General features: G+C 45.5%; 1 protein-coding gene across 1 annotated transcript; it reads left to right on the top strand.

Annotated features, from left to right (window-relative positions):
- Nucleotides 1–13,004: 13,004 nt before the first annotated feature.
- Nucleotides 13,005–14,458, top strand: LOC123766854 (uncharacterized). The gene is made up of 2 exons (XM_045756272.2): nucleotides 13,005–13,103; nucleotides 13,551–14,458. Exons 1-2 carry the CDS (start codon nucleotides 13,005–13,007, stop codon nucleotides 14,439–14,441), a joined length of 990 nt encoding a protein of 329 aa, XP_045612228.1. The 3' UTR covers nucleotides 14,442–14,458.
- Nucleotides 14,459–15,015: the final 557 nt, after the last annotated feature.

Below are 15,015 nucleotides of genomic sequence, written 5' to 3'. Positions count from 1 at the left end.
TTAAGGCTCATCAACCTCTACAGTGATTAAGGCTCATCAACCTCTACAGTGATTAAGGCTCATCAACCTGTACAGTGATTAAGGCTCATCAACCTCTACAGTGATTAAGGCTCATCAACCTCTACAGTGATTAAGGCTCATCAACCTCTACAGTGATTAAGGCTCATCAACCTCTACAGTGATTAAGGCTCATCAACCTCTACAGTGATTAAGGCTCATCAACCTCTGAAGGTTGGTTATGATTTAACAGTCCCCGTGGCACAGTGGTAAGACACTCGCCCGGCGTTTCGCGAGCGCTTTGACCTGGGTTCGTATCCTGGCTGGGGAGGGTTGACTGGGCACCAATCCCTAACTATAGCCTCTGTTCACCCAACAGTAAAATGGGCATTAGGCAGTGATGTAGTGGAGGCTGACGCCATACACAGTTTCAAGTGTAGATATGATAGAGCTCAGTAGGCTCAGGAACCTGTACACCAGTTGATTGACGGTTGAGAGGCGGGACCAAAGAGCCGAAGCTTAACCCCCGCAAACACAAAAACGTGAGGGGTATATAGTAGCTCTGTAGCCCTCCACCAACACAAGATGGGTATGGGGTATCTCTGTAACCCTCCACCAGCACAAGATGGGTATGGGGCATCTCTGTATATGGCATATGGATGGTTGGCAGCCCTTGGGGGGGGGGTGTACACACATGGTGTATATACACTATGTCGGGGAGGGGTCATGGTCATGTGTATATATATATATATATAAAGTGAACACCGCCACCAGACGGGAGCAGAGGTTGCCAGAGTCGCCATTATTGACCTAAACTAATACATTACTAAATAATACAACACCCGGATGTATAATACATCAAGCGGCGATGTTTGGATATAGAGCACACAGCAACAACAGTATTATGCCTGTTGTATTAACAGACAGACACATAGTTGACGTCTGTGATGCTCCTTAAACGACACGTCAGTTTTCATCAGGTTTTCCTTGTACACCTTAACTATAGAGTTCTTCCTCTTGTGGGTGACCAGGAGCCTCGCAGCTCTGTCCGGCAGCTCATTCTCGAAGCTCTATATACAGGCTCAATCTGGATCAGCTATAGTTTCAAAGCACGAAAAGTTTGTTCTATAATATATATTGTGTTATTAACTTGAAGGTAAACTGATACGATGGCGTGGAGAAAGGTGTACAGGAGCCAGGTGTGTACACAGGTGAGAGGTGTACACATGACAGGTGTGTACACACGGTGGACGTCTCTGGCGAGGATGAAAGGCCTGCTGTGTGTATTGATTATTGTGTTGACCGTCAATATTGGCCTCTACCACAACAATATTGGCCTCTACCACAACACACAGGTGAGTGGCTTTGTGGTACTGGTTGAGGCCTATTAGGCAACCACAAGTTTGCCTAACAGGCAGAGTCATTTTCCTTATTTGCAAATATTTACTTTCAAGTTGGTTGATATGAATTAATATTATTATATTATATTTAAGAATATGAATTACAGACTTAGGTTAGGTAGGGTAGGTTAGGGTAGGGTAGGTTAGGTAGGGTAGGTTAGAGGGTGGGCTAGGTAGGGTAGGTTAGGTAGGGTAGGATAGAGGGTGGGTTAGGTAGGGTAGGTTAGAGGGTGGGCTAGGTAGGGTAGGTTAGAGGGTAGGTTAGGGTAGGGTAGGTTAGAGGGTAGGTTAGGGTAGGGTAGGTTACAGGGTAGGATATGTTAGGCTAGTTTTTATCAAATTTTGGATTAGGAAAAAATCCACATGATATCATGGTAAGCTTTATTATTCTATAAGAATTTATTTTTAGAAAAATATACAATTTCAGGGCAACTCCGCTTGTTAGGTAACTTGGGTTATTAGGCACAACATATATACTACAATTCCCGCTATTCATAATTTGGCCGTACTCCCACTAACCACACAACCTTCCCACACCTTCAAAGGTTTTTTTCAAGCCTCGTCGTAACCCTGACGAGGACTGACAACGCGACGAGGCTTGAGTCGTTAACGTTTGACAAGACGTTAACGACTCATCAATACTGACGACTTTTCCTCTAAGAACTAGTTTCCCTGCTGACCCGTCCACGTGGCGGAAAGTCTGACAGGTCTATCTCTGTCTCCCGGTGAGTACACACATTCCACACGTGTACACGGGCCAGATATGTGTGCGGGCCAGGTGTGTACAATGTGGAAGACTTTGAAGACATGGAAAATTATAATTTTGATTATAATTAGTATGACGACCATTAATATTGGAGTTTACTTCACTAAACAGGTGAGTTTATGTTGTGTCAACCTCTGGAGGGTTATTGAGGCCTATCAACCTCTGGAGGGTTATTGAGGCCTATCAACCTCTGGAGGGTTACTGAGGCCTATCAACCTCTGGAGGGTTACTGAGGCCTATCAACCTCTGGAGGGTTATTGAGGCCTATCAACCTCTGGAGGGTTATTGAGGCCTATCAACCTCTGGAGGGTTATTGAGGCCTATCAACCTCTGGAGGGTTATTGAGGCCTATCAACCTCTGGAGGGTTATTAAGGTCTATCAACCTCTGGAGGGTTATTAAGGCCTATCAACCTCTGGAGGGTTATTGAGGCCTATCAACCTCTGGAGGGTTATTGAGGCCTATCAACCTCTGGAGGGTTATTGAGGGCCTATCAACCTCTGGAGGGTTATTGAAGCCTATCAACCTCTGGAGGGTTATTAAGGTCTATCAACCTCTGGAGGGTTATTAAGGCCTATCAACCTCTGGAGGGTTATTGAGGCCTATCAACCTCTGGAGGGTTATTGAGGCCTATCAACCTCTGGAGGGTTATTGAGGCCTATCAACCTCTGGAGGGTTATTGAGGCCTATCAACCTCTGGAGGGTTATTGAGGCCTATCAACCTCTGGAGGGTTATTGAGGCCTATCAACCTCTGGAGGGTTATTGAGGCCTATCAACCTCTGGAGGGTTATTGAGGCCTATCAACCTCTGGAGGGTTATTGAGGGCCTATCAACGCCACACAAATACTCATGAACCAAATGGCCACAACTGGATAAATGACAAGTCAGTCCAACTGCGGGACACCCCACAAGACGGTCACCCAGATTACTGGACCAGTACACAACCTCTTCCAAATACTGTCCCTTGGAACTGTCCAGTGCGTGCTTCTCCCCAAAGGTTCCCCCAACGTCAAGAAACTGTCGTACTAAAGCTCCCTTATCCTAACCTGCCAGAGGACCCAAAACAGAAGACGGGACAGTACGTCACTTTCGCCAGCCGCTGTCATTTTCTAGTATGATTATTTTTGGCCTTAGAACCTCTACTAGTTTACTGGCGTCAACTATCACACACAACAGCTATTTACAACTCATCAAAGTTAATCACCCTGGCACTTGTCACTAAGTTAGACGCTACTTAAACACGTCAGAGTTAATATACACCAACTTTAACAACATTGGTGCACTAGATTTACTAGATGCCTGACCTGGGGCCTGACGGCTGAGTGGACAGCGTTCGGGATTCGTAGTCCTGACGTTCCAGGTTTGATCCCTGGTGCAGGCGGAAACAAATGACCAGAGTTTCTTTCACCCTGATGCACCTGATCACCCAGCAGTAAATAGGTACCTGGTAGTTAGACAGCTGCTCCGGGCTGCTTCATAGGGGTGTGTAACAAAAAGGAGGCCTGGTCGGGGACCGGGCCGCGGGGACGCTTAGCCCCGAAATCATCACCCAGCAGTAAAGTTAGCACCCAGTTATCCCACATGGATAACCTCAAGATGGCTGCTGTGTAGTTAACACTAGTCACTAGCTTACTTTTCATAAAACTTAGAAACATTGGTACACTAAACGGTAGTTGAAGTGCATCTAAGTTGTGGCAAAGTTGTACTAAATGTGACGTCATCCAACTTTAAAGTCTCTATGGACTATCAAAATCAAAGTCTCTATAGACTCGACAACATTAAATTATCCAGTGTGGGGCAACTTCAAGTCTCTCAGACGCCATCAAAAAACTAAGTCTCTTGGGACTGCCTCAGTCACCACTCACTCCCGTCCAACCACTTGGGCTGGACGGCAGAGCGACGGTCTCGCTTGTTTCAGGTCGGCGTTCAATCCCAGACCGTCCAAGTAGTTTGGCACCATTCCTTTCCACCCCCCCCCCCCCTCTCCGTCCCATCACAAATCCTTATCCTGACCCCTTCCAGGTGCTATATAGTCGTAATGACTTGGCAGTTTCTCCTGACAGTTCCCTTCCCTTCCAAAAGTTAGAGTCCCAAGCTTGAAGAAACGACAAAGTTCCCCACGTGGAAACATATGTAACATCTCTTTAAAACCAAGAAATGTTACAAGTCAATCCAAGGAATACATTCAGATATATTAATAACACAGATCTATAATAAATCACTATCTTACCTTAGCCTACAGGGAAATATAAAATGGTATACGAGTCTCAATCCCAGACCAGCGGTTGCGGCATTGACAGATTCTCAATGCGGCGTCCACCTTGTGTGCTCCAGAGGTGAACTATGGCATTACCAACAGTCAGTTCTACCCTCTCGGGGTACTCTTAAGAACACCTTCAATATCCCTGAGTGTAGTACTCACCGTACTGGAACATACAACATGTTCGTTACATATAATAATAATAAACTATAATAATAATTCATTAAACACTTGCAGTACACCCCCGCCTGGGTTGGCTGCCCGCGAGCATTACTCTGTTTCACACACCCACGTCACTCAACAAGCAGTTACCTCACACCTAAAACAACACCTTGAAGCATTAAATGGTCCCTTGTGCATACAGACTCGTAATATATCCACACACACATATATATTACGTATTATATAACATTATATATTACGAGTGTATACCAATGTATATGGTTACTTAACAATATACATATAGAAATGGCATTATTTGTACAATTTATCAACAAAGTTATGTCACAGTGTATATAGCAACATCTGGTACACACTTGGTCATAACTCTCTCCATGTCCAGACATATTCCTCCATGTCCACTAGTATTACTAATGGACATACTCTATATTACACTATATTACTACAGCTGCTCTATATTACACCCCACATTACAACCAAACGTTTAATCCCACTTCTTGAGTGCACGGCTACAAGTGTCTATAAGACACTGGACATTTAGGTTGAGTTAACAGAAGTTAGCCACACACAGATTATCATTTTACTGTAGAGTTAATGAGACGGTTCGGTGTCTGAAAATAATCGCAGACATTTGCAGGAGGACTTGAGGGCGTGTGTGTCAGAGGAGGAGCACCGCTCCCAAGGACCCATTGATGGAGCTGACCCCCGGGTGGTGGCGCTGGTGAGGGAGAACTACCTCCAACAACCCTCCAGCCTCCCCTACAACCTCTCCACCAACCCCAGATACAAGGCTTACAGGAAGACAGAACCGTGGATTCAAATTTCCAGTTATGTCAAGGCCATGTTTGAGGGCCACCACAGCGGAGTCTTCATAGAGTCCGGGGCACTGGACGGGGAGTACCTGTCTAACACCTTGTGGCTGGAACAGGAGCTGGGATGGACGGGGCTACTGGTGGAGCCCGACCCGGATAGTTTCCGACAGATGACATTCAAGCACCGTAAAGCTTGGACTACCAACACCTGCCTCTCCAGGACTACCTATCCGCAGGAGACTATCCATGTGGGACTGCGGCTAGGGCCTGGGTATGTGGGCAACAGGTGGAACTATCGGGGTTCCTCTCACACTATAGGAGTCCAACTCGGGTCGGCCATATATGATAAGTTTCTGAGTGCTTCCGAAGAGACCTACCACACCGTGCAGTGCTTCCCTCTGGTGTCCTACCTCAGGGCACTAAACATGTCCACGGTGGACCTGCTGGTGCTGGACATGCAAGGTGTCGAGAAGGATGTGTTGAGGGCGTTCCTTCCCTCCCCTCCTGACCTCTCCGTCAGGGTCATAGTGGTCGAGGTGACCGATGACACTCCTGACCTCACCTTCCAACACTTCATGACAACGGCAGGATACACCTGGGTCAACCAAAACACGGTGAAAATGTTTAGCGACAACATCTACGTCAAGAGAGATGATTCCATCATTAACAAGTTGAAGCGCTGTACAGGACTTGGTAATATTTTGAATGTTTTAGTTTCATTAATTTGTAGAAATTGTTCCCACTATTTAGACTGACTTTAATTCTAGAGTTCATGATAAGCTCAGCATTGAAAAATGCAAATAGGCGAGAGGTTACGATCTTCTGAGACAGGGAATTACCTGAAGGATGTTGGCTTAGGACGAGTGGCAGTATATTAAAGAACTGAAAAATGAAATTATTGGAGAATTTGGGAAGAGTAAAGACGGTGGACAAGCAGTGTACCGTTCACCAAGGCTGAGTCAACCTAGTCAGGCCAAGATGTAAGTGGAGCCTAACCGGTTGCTTCACGTCACTCGTCACACTAGAGGCCAGTTTTATCTGCCTTCTTGAGTGTACGGCCATGACAGTACACCACACTGGGCAAGGTGACAACGTCACCCCTGCTCAACAGAACCTTCCGAGCAAACCTCAGGATAAAGTTCCCGTAGATTTATATGGCTTCATATGATTCCTGTACACTAGAAAATTACTGTCTGCAGCATCCAACAGTTTTGTGCTCCATGTGTCTTCTCCACGAAGATTATCTTGTTATCCAGTTGTTCTCCTTGTTATTTGTCACCAAAAAAACAGTTCTATCTCCAAGCTTTTATTTGTCGCTTATGTTGCTCCAGATAGCCTCTAGGCCTATTACGCTCTGAACGTCATCTTCTGATCATGTTCTTGTCATGTTTCTTGACGAGTTGTATGTAACGACAACGACCACCTAATGGTAACAACTAGCTGGTCTTTACAGAGATCATCTCTATTAGTATAGAGTCCAGAGGTCAATTTGGCCTCGGCATTAATGTCTCCATAAAGCATCACTGTCAACCGAACAGTCAGGCTTCAGTCTTATTTGTTTTTTATGAAACGTTTGGTAATAGTATAAAAATTTAAAACCATATAGGGATGACTAAAATTTAAAGTTGAGATAATAGATGAGAGAGTACTACATGCAGTTGAAATGCATCAATGTGTTAACAGATGTTGCTCTTTACAGGAGGACTCGAGGGTGTGTGTGTCAGGGGTGGAGCACCGCTCCCGAGGACCCATTGATGGAGCTGACCCCCGGGTGGTGGCGCTGGTGAGGGAGAACTACCTCCAACAACCCTCCAACCTCCCTTACAACCTCTCCACCAACCCCATATACAAGGTTGCTGCAAAACAAGGCTCTTGGGGTTCGATTTATGCATATATGAGGACCATGTTTGAGGGCCACCACAGCGGAGTCTTCATTGAGTCCGGGGCACTAGACGGGGAGTACCTGTCTAACACCTTGTGGCTGGAACAGGAGCTGGGATGGACGGGGCTACTGGTGGAGCCCGACCCAGATAGTTTCCGACAGATGACATTCAAGCACCGTAAAGCTTGGACTACCAACACCTGCCTCTCCAGGACTACCCATCCGCAGGAGACTATCCATGTGGGACTGCGGCTAGGGCCTTCGCATGTGGGCAACAGGTGGAACTATCGAGGTTCCTCTCACACTATAGGAGTCCAACTCAATTCTACTCTGAGCAAAATGTTCCTGAGCTTGTCCGAAGAGACCTACCACACCGTGCAGTGCTTCCCTCTGGTGTCCTACCTCAGGGCACTAAACATGTCCACGGTGGACCTGCTGGTGCTGGACATGCAAGGCGTCGAGAAGGATGTGTTGAGGGCGTTCCTTCCCTCCCATCCTGACCTCTCCGTCAGGGTCATAGTGGTTGAGCTGACAGCTGACACCCCTGACCTCACCTTCCAACACTTCATGACAACGGCAGGATACACCTGGGTCAACCAAAACCAGTCAGCCTTTGTTGATGACAATATTTACGTGAAGAGAGATGATCCAATCATCAACAAGTTGAAACTAAGACACTATTCATCGTAACGCCATAGAAGCATTGAAAACATATTCAAGCTAAGTATAAGGAAGACTGGAGTTTACCGAAGCGAGGAGAACAAAGTTTACAGTAAAGTGGCTTGTAACAAACTAGGCTGGTTGTAAGAATTATCCAGAATGGTTTATCTACAAGGGAGAATGGGAAGCTGGACCCGCGTGGTGACCCGGGACCTGACCCCAGGGAATTCGCGGTGAAAATAATTGACGCCTTGTTCATAGTTTTGTATAATGAACCATTCTATAGTATTCACTTATTTAGAGAAATTAGCCTTTATTAATTTTGTATTAAAATGGTATTGGATAATATTCCTGGTTATAGTACCAAGAGTATTCTAATTATTAGGAGACTTGAGTTAAGTCACCATCAGTGACGTCACGAACCAGATCTAAGTTGTAAGGCGGAGTGACCGGCGGTCATAGGTCATCAGAGTTGACATGTCCACTATTTCTCAAAGGTCAAATAGCCATTTGGTGATCGGGAACAGCTCTGCCGTTAGATGCTTGTGTAATTTAACTTCAGTAAAATAATTCAACCAGTCTGGATCAATTATGTACAACAGAGGTTAATTGTTATAATTTAAACCTTGCTAAGTAACTTGGTAAGCGATGCGGAACAATACAATGCTCTAGTCTGGGGAAGACCAGAGAGAGGACAGATTAGTGTGGACTCGAGACCAACTGGGAGAGGTCAACCATCTTACCTCTCCCCCAAGACCAGCCCCAACATCTGAGCTGGTCAACATAGAGGTATAGTTGCTATTGTTATTTATAGGGATAGTCAATTCATTGCCGATCTGGTCAATTAGGGAGTGTTCCAGTAGGGAGTGATAATCATTTAGATTTTGTTTTAGTTTTTCTTTTAATAAATTAATTAGCTAGTAAATTGCAGTTTCATTATTTCCATGTGTTTGTTATATGTATATGAATTTGTCCTGGTCACGTGGTCCCTAAGAGGCAGAGTTGAATTGGGCGCCGATTCTAACATCGAATCGGAATTCATCATTCCCATGTAATTACTTCCACACTTAAGATCTTAAAGGGTACTGGTTATAGGGGGATCAAGCCCCAAGGATGATTAATTAGCATGATCGATCTAGACCTCGATCATTGCTCAGTGTTTCTGGTCTGGTGGTGGCGGCGGAGGCGACTCTAGGGTTTTGCTCAAAGCCTAGGTCACGTCATACGGGTTGTAGAATCCTAAGTCGGTCAATCGTCTTAGGACCACGTGGCGTGGAGTCGGCTTTAGTAAAAGTTTTGGAGTCCCTTGTAGAGAATAGAAAGTAAGAATACGGGTAGAGGGGGAAAAGGTAGGATAGATCATACGAGAAACCCTCCCCGTGTTACAGGCTGACTGAGTGTTAGATAAAGCCTCGAATCACACACAAAAGGTATGAGGTCACTGTAGTAAGGCATTAACATGGTAAGAGAGGTGAAAACACGGTGCCATGCCAGTGTGGGGAAATAGGCAGAGTTTAGCGTAGAATCCGTTGGCCTCCCCCCACCTATTATCTTATATAAATAGAGGCATCTCGTTGCCTTGTAGTCATACTAGGTAATAGAGCTGTCCAGGGACACTAAATTACCCTGCCGGAAAGTGTACCAGCCGCCAGTGTATCAGACGCCAGTGTACCAGACTCCAGTGTATCAGACGCCAGTGTACCAGACTCCAGTGTACCAGACTCCAGTGTATCAGACTCCAGTGTATCAGACGCCAGTGTATCAGACTCCAGTGTATCAGACTCCAGTGTACCAGACTCCAGTGTACCAGACTCCAGTGTATCAGACTCCAGTGTACCAGACTCCAGTGTATCAGACGCCAGTGTACCAGACTCCAGTGTACCAGACTCCAGTGTATCAGACTCCAGTGTATCAGACGCCAGTGTATCAGACTCCAGTGTATCAGACGCCAGTGTACCAGACTCCAGTGTACCAGACTCCAGTGTATCAGACTCCAGTGTATCAGACTCCAGTGTATCAGACGCCAGTGTACCAGACTCCAGTGTACCAGACTCCAGTGTACCAGACTCCAGTGTACCAGACTCCAGTGTATCAGACTCCAGTGTATCAGACGCCAGTGTACCAGACTCCAGTGTATCAGACTCCAGTGTATCAGACTCCAGTGTACCAGACTCCAGTGTATCAGACTCCAGTGTATCAGACGCCAGTGTACCAGACGCCAGTGTGCCAGACTCCAGTGTATCAGACGCCAGTGTACCAGACTCCAGTGTACCAGACTCCAGTGTATCAGACTCCAGTGTATCAGACGCCAGTGTACCAGACGCCAGTGTACCAGACTCCAGTGTACCAGACTCCAGTGTACCAGACTCCAGTGTATCAGACTCCAGTGTATCAGACTCCAGTGTATCAGACTCCAGTGTATCAGACTCCAGTGTATCAGACTCCAGTGTATCAGACTCCAGTGTATCAGACTCCAGTGTATCAGACTCCAGTGTATCAGACTCCAGTGTATCAGACGCCAGTGTATCAGACGCCAGTGTACCAGACTCCAGTGTACCAGACTCCAGTGTATCAGACTCCAGTGTATCAGACGCCAGTGTATCAGACTCCAGTGTACCAGACTCCAGTGTATCAGACGCCAGTGTACCAGACTCCAGTGTACCAGACTCCAGTGTATCAGACGCCAGTGTACCAGACTCCAGTGTATCAGGCACAAGTGTACCAGACTCCAGTGTATCAGGCACAAATGTACCAGACTCCAGTGTACCAGGCACAAGTGTACCAGACTCCAGTGTACCAGGCACAAGTGTACCAGGCACAAGTGTACCAGGCACAAGTGTACCAGACTCCAGTGTACCAGGCACAAGTGTACCAGACTCCAGTGTACCAGGCACAAGTGTACCAGGCACAAGTGTACCAGGCACAAGTGTACCAGACCCTGGAGTGTTATGTATGATGTGGCCACACCCTGGGTAGTATGATAAGAGAATTATAGCCATTAAGCTATGACGTAAATACTTTTAAATGAAGATTGGGCTAGGGAGGTTAATTAAGCTGGTGGAAAGATTTGGGGAATAAGCCAGGAGGCTTGGAGGTTATAGAGCAAGCCAGGGAGGAAACCCATCGATGGCTTAAGCCAGCTAAAGGCTGAATTTAGATGAAAGAGTATGTAATAATTATATGCGAATTTAGAGAATAAATCTGATTAGTAACAGTTGTGTAATATTTGTTTCCTGTTAACTGTCTTGCTTTCAGTTATTATGAGGCCAACATGAGACGGTTCACTGTTAACTGTCTGGCAGTGAGTTATTATGAGGCCAACATGGGCCGGACCCCTCATGTTGTCTGGCTGTGAGTAATTATGAGGCCAACATGGGCCGGACTCCTCATGTTGTCTGGCTGTGAGTAATTATGAGGCCAACATGGGCCGGACCCCTCATGTTGTCTGGCAGTGAGTTATTATGAGGCCAACATGGGCTGGAGTGTTACCACCATTTGTAATTGTGTTGTATTTGTGTGGATCATCAGACACGAGCAGGTTACAGTTGCGTAATACAAGCTCTCATACTTCTAATTACAGTTATATAACAATGACATCACTAATCACACTGCAGACTGATTTATATACACAAGAGTCAAACTCTAACAATGGTAAACAAATCCACAAGGGCCGTAACGAAGATTCGAACCTACGTCCGTGAGCCCTTGTGGATTTGTTCATTTGATGCATCACGCTATTGTCATTCCTGTGTGTAACAATAGTAATGTCCAGTAATACAATCATAACGACTTTAACATTCCTGTGTGTAACAATAGTAATGTCCAGTAATACAATCATAACGACTTTAACATTCCTGTGTGTAACAATAGTAATGTCCAGTAATACAATCATAACGACTTTAACAATTACATTAAAGAGAGAATGTATAGGGTCCCAGTAGCACAGTCGGGTTCGTTCTCGACTCACAATCGGGAATACCGGGTTCCAATCCCGTGCGGGACAGAAATGGTTGGGGCGTTTTCTATCACCTGATGCACCTGTTCACCTAGCAGTAAGAGGTACTCAGGAGTTAGTCAGCTTGTTGTGGGGTTCAATCCTGGGGAGGGGGGATCAGTGACCCTGGTGGGGGGGACCTCGGTATAAGCCTAAGAAGTACAAACACCCTCTGGCTGCCTGTCCCCCGACACAACGAATTATTTATTATTATTATAAAGAGAGAATATTTACATTGTAAAAGATAGAAGATAATATATAGTCTGTTACCTTTCATAGTGTTATATAGCTTATTAGATGAGATACCCGGCGGTGCCCAGGTCTCCCTCTTGAGGTGAGGGCCAGAACGTGTTGTGAAGGGCTTGGCCACCCCTCAAGCGGGTGCTTGAAGGAAGACTGCGCCAGCGTGTCGCTCATCAACGTCTCCAAAAATAACACCACTGCCAGTACTGATGATATTATATGTATATATTTTATATAGTTTTACATAAGATAACCACTAAATATTAACGCCTAGGTATACAATACAGAAGTATAGTACAGTACTGAAGACTGTAACAACGGATTTTTATCTTAAACAAAATAATCTATAAACAGATTAGTATAATAAACTCTTTCCTTCCTTAAACACAAGAACCTCACGCGGCTTTTGTCATCAGATCTGCTTCACTGTGTCTGACTGTGACTAGAGTATATCTGCAGTATACCTTGCTAACATCTCTGCAGTATATCTCGCTAACATCTCTGCAGTATAACTACTGTATACCTCTTCAGTATAACAAAGACAAATATACCTGTTACTAGTGAAACAATTATGCAAATTTAAGACAAAATAGAATTCTTTCTATTTGATGTAAAGTGCCCAGAGGTGTACATACCCACCTGTGCCCAGAAGTGTACATACCCACCTGTGCCCAGAGGTATACATACCCCACCTGTGCCCAGACGTGTACATACCCACCTGTGCCCAGAGGTGTACATACCCACCTGTGCCAAGAGGTGTACATACCCACCTGTGCCCAGAGGTGTGCTTACCCACTTGTACCAATAATCATGCGGGCACCTTGCAATTTGGTAAAACGTTCCAAATGTGCAATTTATTGTGCAGTGTTGGTTGTGACACTAAATAGTGTGATTTTCTACAAGAAACAGGTGAGTTTACTCTTTCATTGAGTTAGTTACACATTTGTTTGTACAAATTTAAACACCCGAATTTTACATTCGGGTAATAATTTTCTGTTTCCATATTCATCCATGTTTCTTTTAGTGCAATAATATTTCCTTTTTATATGTACACATGTGCCCTTAAATCACGTTTTTGTTTCTAATGTCCCAACGGTTATGTTCAGTATTTACCCTTAAGATGTTAGGTATATGCCTGAGTCTGCCCGTAAATGGTTGACATTGAGCTTAATGTTATGGTAACTGGTGGATAAAGCTTCCTTCTGCAAAAACATGCAGTGATGATCTGAATGTGAACAGTGACCAAACACACAGATAATTTATGGTTAAATGATGTTAAAGTGGATTGGAGCAGCTACTGCACAGGGCGAATATACACAAGATTTGCTTGTTTAAACAAGGGATCATTGCTTACAGGAGGACTCGAGGACGTGTGTATCAGGGGTGGAGCACCGCTCCCGAGGACCCATTGATGGAGCTGACCCCCGGGTGGTGGCGCTGGTGAGGGAGAACTACCTCCAACAACCCTCCAACCTCCCTTACAACCTCTCCACCAACCCCAAATACAAGGCTGCTGCAAAACAAGACTCTTGGGGATTGATTTATGCATATACGAGGACCATGTTTGAGGGCCACCGCGGCGGAGTCTTCATAGAGTCCGGGGCACTGGACGGGGAGTACCTGTCTAACACCTTGTGGCTGGAACAGGAGCTGGGATGGACGGGGCTACTGGTGGAACCCGACCCGGATAGTTTCCGACAGATGACATTCAAGCACCGTAAAGCTTGGACTACCAACACCTGTCTCTCCAGGACTACCTATCCGCAGGAAACTATCCATGTGGGACTGCGGCTAGGGCCTGGGTATGTGGGCAACAGGTGGAACTATCGGGGTTCCTCTCACACTATAGGAGTCCAACTCGGGTCGGCCATATATGATAAGTTTCTGAGCTTGTCCGAAGAGACCTACCACACCGTGCAGTGCTTCCCTCTGGTGTCCTACCTCAGGGCACTAAACATGTCCACGGTGGACCTGCTGGTGCTGGACATGCAAGGTGTCGAGAAGGATGTGTTGAGGGCGTTCCTTCCCTCCCATCCTGACCTCTCCGTCAGGGTCATAGTGGTCGAGGTGACCGATGACACTCCTGACCTCACCTTCCAACACTTCATGACAACGGCAGGATACACCTGGGTCAACCAAAACAAAAGTTCAGAATGGAATGATTACATTTATGTCAAACGTGACGACCCCGACTTCAGTAGGATAAGTCAGCTCTTCAAGTACTTGAAAACTCAATTAGTAAAATAGATACTAAGAATGTTATAACATTCATTATGAACAACATCATTAAAACGCAGAGCCAAAATTTCAGTCTCATTTGTATGGATACTCTTATGTTAAACAAAGGTAGTGCGGTTATACCCAGCTGATGGTTCACAACATTATTAAATACTGTAATTATGTCAGTGATATTAAACTGGTGGCTGCCCTTCAAGGGATCCCCAGGGGGACCGCCTTGGCCACGTGGGCCTCTCCATATTTCTCCTCCAGTAGATAAATGACATACGAGATTAAGAAGCAAGTAGTGTATCCTGCACACCTGTGTAAGATGTATAGGATGATGTAATTGTTAGTATAATCATCTTCGTTAGGTCTGTTAAAAAACCTTTTGTGCCCTATATAATCCTTTTTTGCGCTACCGCCCACAGGATGAGTATGGGGTGCACAATAAACTACCGCTCATATGATAAGTATGGGGTGCACAATAATCTAGTCGCCTCCGGCGGCAACAATCAATTAAATCATTCACTTACGTCAACTCGGGCTAACTCAGTTACTTTAAAAGCAAATTCCCACATATAAAATACCTAATATATACAGG

Source organism: Procambarus clarkii, chromosome 5 (genome assembly GCF_040958095.1).
Source record: "Procambarus clarkii isolate CNS0578487 chromosome 5, FALCON_Pclarkii_2.0, whole genome shotgun sequence".
NCBI classification, from domain to species: domain Eukaryota; kingdom Metazoa; phylum Arthropoda; class Malacostraca; order Decapoda; family Cambaridae; genus Procambarus; species Procambarus clarkii.
Note: the sequence above shows the minus strand (reverse complement) of the source record. Positions and strands in the feature narration are given on the sequence as shown.

Bases quoted from the DNA above. Each gene is read 5' to 3' on its own strand.
- LOC123766854 (XM_045756272.2), top strand. From the start codon at position 13,005: ATGCGGGCACCTTGCAATTTGGTAAAACGTTCCAAATGTGCAATTTAT. The intron at 13,104-13,550 runs GTGAGTTTACTC...CATTGCTTACAG, and splicing joins TGATTTTCTACAAGAAACAG to GAGGACTCGAGGACGTGTGT.